Source organism: Salvia miltiorrhiza, chromosome 2 (genome assembly GCF_028751815.1).
Source record: "Salvia miltiorrhiza cultivar Shanhuang (shh) chromosome 2, IMPLAD_Smil_shh, whole genome shotgun sequence".
Classification (NCBI taxonomy): domain Eukaryota; kingdom Viridiplantae; phylum Streptophyta; class Magnoliopsida; order Lamiales; family Lamiaceae; genus Salvia; species Salvia miltiorrhiza.
The window spans coordinates 46,380,074-46,387,258 of NC_080388.1; the positions used below are offsets into that span (position 1 = coordinate 46,380,074).

The 7,185-nt window shown below is 41.3% G+C and overlaps 2 protein-coding genes across 2 annotated transcripts; one reads left to right on the forward strand and one right to left on the reverse strand.

Annotated features, from left to right (window-relative positions):
• Window positions 1–1,289: 1,289 nt before the first annotated feature.
• Window positions 1,290–1,700, forward strand: LOC131009617 (secreted RxLR effector protein 161-like). Its single transcript, XM_057937031.1, has one exon. The coding sequence runs from the start codon at window positions 1,290–1,292 to the stop codon at window positions 1,698–1,700; it is 411 nt and encodes a 136-aa protein (XP_057793014.1).
• A 2,267-nt stretch (window positions 1,701–3,967) lies between these two features.
• LOC131011713 (transcription factor VIP1-like) lies at window positions 3,968–6,946 on the reverse strand. The gene is made up of 4 exons (XM_057939512.1): window positions 6,365–6,946; window positions 5,940–6,072; window positions 4,497–4,581; window positions 3,968–4,413 (listed from the first exon to the last, which is right to left on the reverse strand). The coding sequence occupies exons 1-4, from the start codon at window positions 6,835–6,837 to the stop codon at window positions 4,223–4,225; spliced, it is 882 nt and encodes a 293-aa protein (XP_057795495.1). The 5' UTR covers window positions 6,838–6,946; the 3' UTR covers window positions 3,968–4,222.
• Window positions 6,947–7,185: the final 239 nt, after the last annotated feature.

Genomic DNA, 7,185 nt, shown 5'->3' on the forward strand with positions numbered 1-7,185 from the left:
TCAAGCTTAAAGCCATTTGGTTGTCAGGCTTTTGTGCACATAAAACAGAATAAACTAGCACCAAGAGCTTTAAGGTGTGTCATGCTTGGATACCCTACTGGAGTGAAGGGATACAGATTATGGTGCACAGAGAAGGGAGAAAATAAGGTTATATGGAGCAGAGATGTAATATTCAAAGAAGACATTATGCCTTTTAAGAAAGAAAAGGTTGCCATACTCAATGAAAGAGACATCTCTACTGCTCAAAGTTTAAGAGATATACAGGTCAAGGTGGAGCCCCTAGATCAACAAACTAGTGAGCAAGAAGTTTCAGACCAAGAATCTGAAAGGGAAACAGATGAGAATCAACAACTGATAGAGGAGCATGATGAACTTTCAGACTACATGTTGGCCAGGGATAGAGTCAGAAGGGAAATAAAACCTCCAAGTCGTTATGGGAATGCTGATATGATAGCATATGCTTTCAACATAGCAGAAGATTTGGAGTATCAGGAGCCCAAGAACTATAAGGAAGCCATGAGAAGTAAAGACAGAAGCAATTGGTTAAGAGCAATGCAAGAAGAAATGGATTCATTAAAGAAAAACCAGACATGGATACTTGTTGACATACCATCTCATCAAAAGGCAGTTGGATGTAAGTGGATCTTCAAAAAGAAGATAGAGATGATGAATGGAATGGAACAAGTCAGGTTCAAGGCTAGATTAGTAGCCAAAGGATTCACTCAAAAGGAGGGAATAGACAATGAAATATTCTCTCCAGTAGTGAAACATTGCTCCATAAGGATTTTACTATCTCTGGTGACTCAAGATGATATGATATTAGAGCAGCTCGATGTGAAAACTGCCTTCTTGAATGGAAATCTAGAAGAAACTTTATATATGGAGCAACCTGAGGGTTTTATTTCACCAGGACAGGAAGGAAAGGTTTGCCTTCTCAAAAGATCTTTGTATGGACTCAAACAAAGCTCAAGGCAATGGTATATTAGATTTGATGAGTTTATGCTTGGTTCTGGTTATAAGAGATCTCAACATGATAGCTGTGTTTACATGCTAAAGGAAGGGAAGTATCCATCAGTTTATCTTCTTTTGTATGTGGATGACATGTTGATAGCTAGCAAGAGTAAAGCTAAGATTCAATTGTTTAAGGAGCCGATGAAATCTGTGTTTGAAATGAAGGAATTGGGAGAAGCAAGAAAGATACTTGGTATGGATATTATCAGAGATCAACAAAGGGGAAACTTTGCTTATTACAGAGTGATTATGCTACTAAAGTGATCAGAAAATTTCTGATGCATGAAGCTAAAAGTCTGGTGATTCCACTGTCTCAACAAGCCAAGTTTTTTGTTACTCAATGTCCTAAGACTGATGAAGAAATGAAGCAGATGCTTTCAGTGCCATACTCCAATGCAGTTGGATCAGTCATGTACATGATGATATGTACTAGACCAGATCTTGCTTATGCTATAAGTATCCTCAGTAGATACATGTCCAATCCAGGAAGAGAGCATTGGGAAGGATTAAAAGGAGTTCTCAGATACATTAAAGGGTCAGCTGATTGTGGTTTGTTATTTGAGAAGAATGGTATTTTTAAAGGTGATCCTCTCAGAGGTTATGTTGATGCAGATTATGCTGCTAATATTGATTGCAGGAGATCCCAAACAGGATATATATTTACTCTGTATGGGACTGCAATCAGCTAGAAATCAGTACTTCAATCCGTAGTAGCCATATCTACTACAGAGGCTGAATTTATGGCCATGACAGAGGCTGTGAAGGAAGCAGTTTGGCTTAGAGGTATTCTTGAAGAGTTTGGAGTTTTTCAAAAGAGTGTTGAGATTTTTGGTGACAACCAAAGTGCTCTTCACCTAGCCAAACACCAAGTATTTCATGAGAGGTCAAAGCATATAGATGTGAAGTACTATTTTGTTTGTGATCTTATTAACAAGGGTCTGATAAGGTTTACTAAGGTGGGAACCGAAGACAATGCTGCAGATGCTCTTACTAAGGCTTTGCCAAGAGTTAAGTTTAAGTATTGTCTGGATCTTGTTAAAGTTTGTTAATTGTTTTGGTTATAAGTGGAGTTTGTAGGTTTGTGCTTTTATAAGCTTCAGGGGTTATTCTGCAATATTCATTAAGTTGAAGGACTCTCTAGCAAATAGGCATAACAGTTAGTTATTTCTCAGCTAACTGAAGCAGCGGCCGTTTTGCGAGAGGATTTGCAGAAGATCAGATTGATGTATAAAGGCATTCTCTTATTGTATTCCTTAGTTTGCAGTGTGTTTTTTCTTCTTCTGATTTACTTTTACGATATTGAGTTGAGTGGAAAGATTTGGAGAGGTGCTAAGTATAGCTGCTGAAAATTGAAGCTTGAAGCTTCTTCTCTGTACTCTTCCGATTCTTGATAGTGAAAGTGTTCATCTCCTTGTCCGTGGATGTAGGCCTTCATGGCTGAACCACGTAAAGAATCTATGTCATTGTTTTACTTTGATTTTACGAATTAATTCAACAAATAGAGTGTAAGGAATTAAATGTTGTTTTAGGGATAAAATTGAAGGAAAGATGGTACGTTGGAATAGCTTGGAGAACCGCCTTCACCAACGTGATCCGTCTGGCCAAGGAGAGCTTCCTTCTCTTCCACCCCTCGATTTTCTTCTCTACTTTTTCTACCACATAATTCCACTCCACCACTCGTTTACTGTAACCTCCAACTTTAACTCCAAGATAATTAAAAGGGGTGCCACCAACCTTACAGTTCAGAATAGTTGCAAGACGAGCCACAATGCCATCATCCACCCCAATGCCTATCAGGCAGCTTTTATTAAAGTTTACCGCCAGACCCGACATCCACTGGAATAACCTCAGAATGTTCTTTACTGCTAACACATTTCTTTCATCATTATTCATGATAAAGATTGTGTCGTCCGCATATTGAAGATGAGAGAGCTTGATTTTTTCTCTACCGATTTCAGCCGGCTGTAGAAGAAGATTTCCAACCGCTCTATCGATCAAGGATTGGAGCCCTTCAACTGCGATCAGGAAGAGAAACAACGATAAAGGGTCCCCCTGTCTCAATCCTCTTTCCATCGAAAACTCTCCCGACAGTGAGCCGTTGACCAAAACGTTTGCCGAGGCTGAAGAGAGGCAGCCTCTATTCCATCTTCTCCACGCATGATCAAAATTGAGCCTTTCCATCATAGTATCAAGATAATCCCATTCCACCGAGTCATAGGCTTTTGCAAAGTCGATTTTGAAAATGAGCCTCCCTTACCTCTTTTCTTTGCCTCATTGATTGCCTCATTCAGAATCATTACTCCATCAAGAATATATCGGTCCTAATGAAAGCACTCTGGTTTTCCGAGATGATTGAAACCATCACCTCTTTCATTCTCCCGGCGAGAACTTTTGTAATAATTTCATATAAGCTACCAATTAAAGAGATAAGTCGGAAATCATCAAGAGAGCAAACCTCTTCTTTCTTTGGAATGAGAACAATGAAAGACGAATTGCAACCCCGAGATAATTTCCCATTAGAGTGGAAGTCTTTCATAACCCGCAGAAAATCATTTTTGATGATCTCCCAAGACTTTTTCCAGAAGTTCATATTGAAACCATTCGGTCCCGGACTTTTATTCCCTTCACAACTCCAAACTGCTTCTCTTATCCTCAACCTCGGTCTATCTTCTTAGCATTTTGATATTGATGGAGATACTAGATTCGGAATGAGGATTATATGTTATTCTTTCACAATCATAATTATTTATATTATTTTTTTAAATCAGGGATCAAAGTGAGAAATTGAGGGTTGTGTTTTAAATTACCCTTCGATTGCAGAAAATTTCAACCGCCATTGGCCCAAACCGTAACCTAAGCCCGACGAACTGGCCTATGATTTAGTGAATTTGACCACATTTAATGTCATAAATAATACGCAATGTGGATGCATGGCATGTGTATACGCAATAAAGAATTGGTTTTAACGTATTAAAGAGCTACATATTCTGGCAAAGAAGCTTTCCTAAGTGGTCATGATACAAGATAGGCATTCAGTAGTATGCATGTATGTAAACACTACATTTACACAGATAACATAATTTCTAGCAGCTTTCTCTAGACTATAGATCGTAATACAAGGCAGAGCATGCGTACGTGTTTATATACAACTCCATAATATACTTCTCTTTTACAAATGACATCATCATCAACTCCTCCAGTTAGGTTGCAGCTATGGACTGCGTCTTGCGTTGTTGGGACTTGTATGCTGCTGCTGCTGCTGCTGCGCATAGTAATTTGTCATTGGAGGCCGGGGTGGTGAAAATGGGGAGGACGATCCCCTGCTGCTTCCATTGGAGCCATGCATTTGGCCGGCTGTAATCTTGAGCCACTGCAGTTCATTCCTCAGCGCTTCGTTCAGAGCTAGAATTGCGGCACACAGAAACACAGGCGTATATTAGCCATAAAAGTTGTGATACGAGAGAACACATGATCAAAGTGCGTACCATCTCTGAGGTGTGCTTGCTGTTCCATGGCCTGCAGCTTCAGTTTGAGTTCCTTGTTCTCAGCTGTCAACCCGCTCGTGTCTCTCTGCGTCGTGCCAATTTCATTTCATGGTTAAAGTATTACAAACACGAGAGTGCATTTCCCAACACACTCTACCTGCATGACTAAATAATTCGAAAGCAGATTACTACGGTCAATCATCATAGCAAAACTGAATTGTGAGTAGTGATGCAAGTTACTGCGGCTCAACTGGTAGTTCGAGGAAAATATATTTAGGATGTGATTATGAAATGCCTATAGTTAAGAAAGCAATCCCTTGATCATCCCATTATCAAACGCTTCACCCCTACTACTGGTTGCTATTTTTGAATTCTTGGGGTACACATTTAGGACCATCCTCTCAAACATATACAGTCGAAGAGCTCACTAAAAAATATCCATAACATCACATAATTATAGATACTTCCATTGGTCAGAACCCAAAGCATGACAAGAGCATTCAAGCGTATCCTTGAATTCACACGAGTTAGGACACCCTCATCCCTCGTACCCACGAGCCTATAACTTAATCACTGAGAACGACATTGTAAGCATTTCTTTCAACTTCTATTGTGGCTAAATTAAAATTTAATGATTCGTACTTGATATTGATCATTGCTAACTAATTAGTGACTTCTAACTCGTACACTCGATGCGTGTTGAAGTCACAACAATAGTTTATCTCACCAAAACAGCCCCAGCATAAATCCTTGCATTGACGCCTTCAAACATATTAAACAAAGGATAACATTTTTTTTTTAATTTGGAATACAATTAATGAAGCACTTCTCACTGTCTCACCGTAATAGTTCTATCAAATGAATCCATAAAAAATATCTTATTATTTAGAACATCTTAATGCACAAAAGTAAAGGTCCTAAAAATTACAATATAGGCAAAGTTTAATCCTGTTAAAATTGCAAATCAAACTGTCTCGAGAATCAGTCCCTCCCTAAAGTCCTCTTGTACATTTTTCCATAACTCCATCTTATCTCCCCTATGGCCTATCTACTGAGTAGTAGGATAAGTTAGGAATGAACGCACATCACTTATCACAACAAAAAACCTTACTTTAAACAACGCCATAATGCTAAGACACTCGGAGAAGTGTCAATTCCCCTTGCTACTTGCTAGTCAGACATTTTGCTACAGATTCAAACCCTGTTTAGTGAATTCAACCACCTCACGCTTAGTCATATTTCTGCTAGCAATTAATCAATTATCATAGAAAACTGAACACGCGCCAAACCCTTTTACAGTTGAAGAATCTATCCCTACGTTTCTGCAGCAAAACGCTGTTTTCTGTCGACTCCCCAATGGAGTATCAGCATGATTCACATTTCACACTACTTCACACGATTTTCAAGCGAAACTTTTAGAAAAGAGAACACTGCTCCAAATACCTGCAACAATGTGATCTTAGCTGAGAGCGTGGTGGCTTCACTTTGCAGAGTTTGAACTTTCCTCTCCAGTTCACTTGTGTAGCGTGTTTTTCTCTCTTTAGATCGTGCAGCAGATTGTCTATTCGCCAGTATCCTGCACACCACACCACAGCCACCAATCCCATAACTATCAATACAATATATCTCCAACAAGAAATTGCATATACACAATTCACACAAACCACAAACTATCATAGTTAGTTCTTCTCTACACCTCTTCTGCAACTCATATTTGTGCACAAAATCTAAAAACATCAACAGCACAAGGCAAGGAAGAAGCCATAATAAGCATAAATAAAGGGGGGCAAAAATCCCTAGCATAACTAATCAATCAGATCATTCACCACCAAAATTAAGTCAACGCTGCTTCCAAAGAGGGGTCAAACCTTTTGGCTCTCTTAGGGTCAATCAGGGCGAGCTCCGCCAGCCTATCAGCAGCAATAGCCTTCTTCGCATTTGAATCCACCTCGCACGACGACGTCGTACTGGAGTACCCATCCATCGAGTTGCTATGCCTGTGCCGCGGCCCCGCCTCCGCCGACGGCGGCCCGTCCAGCACCAGCCCCTCGAAGAAATCCGCGTCCACCGACAGGCTCCGCAGGTGCGCCAGCCCGTCGCTCCTCTTCGGCTGCTGCTGAGGCGGCGGCGCCGCCGCGTGCATAGACGGCGGCGTCTCGAGGTTGAGGTCAGCGAGGACGCCGTCGACGAGGATGTCGTCGAGGTCTGGGAAGCGGAAGAAGGTCTCCGAGTGGGCCCGGCGGTGGAACGCCACCCGGGCCGGAGCGTCGGATATCTGGTCCAGGTCGGCCCGACCCGGATTATACGCGGGCTTGCCGAATTTGGGGTCGACGTCCATCATTTTGGTTAGAGCGAGAAGAGCAGGAATGGGATTTAGGGATGAGGAATTTGGGGGAATTGGGGTTTTGTCAGTGGAGAAGAAGAGGTTAGTTGAAAGGAGTTAGTTGAAGAGAAAAGTTGTGGGGGTGGAATTGAGAATTTGATTAAGTTGGGGGACCTGCGCGCGGGGCCCACCTTAGCGGTTAGCGGCGGAGACATGTGGCAGTTGGCGGGTCTTGGGCCCGGCCCGCGTCACCTGCTTTTAGGGATAGGATATATTAAAGCGGGCCCTTCGTTACAGGACAAGTGGAAAGCTTCACCCAAATAAAGAACATATTTTATCATCTAAAAAGAAAAAGAAAGGAGAACT

Coding starts and splice junctions, on each gene's coding strand:
- LOC131009617 (XM_057937031.1), top strand. CDS start 1,290: ATGCATGAAGCTAAAAGTCTGGTGATTCCACTGTCTCAACAAGCCAAG.
- LOC131011713 (XM_057939512.1), bottom strand. CDS start 6,837: ATGATGGACGTCGACCCCAAATTCGGCAAGCCCGCGTATAATCCGGGT. Junction 4,582..5,939: donor CTAAGATCACATTGTTGCAG/GTATTTGGAGCA, acceptor GGCACGACGCAG/AGAGACACGAGCGGGTTGAC. Junction 4,414..4,496: donor GCAAGCACACCTCAGAGATG/GTACGCACTTTG, acceptor CCGCAATTCTAG/CTCTGAACGAAGCGCTGAGG.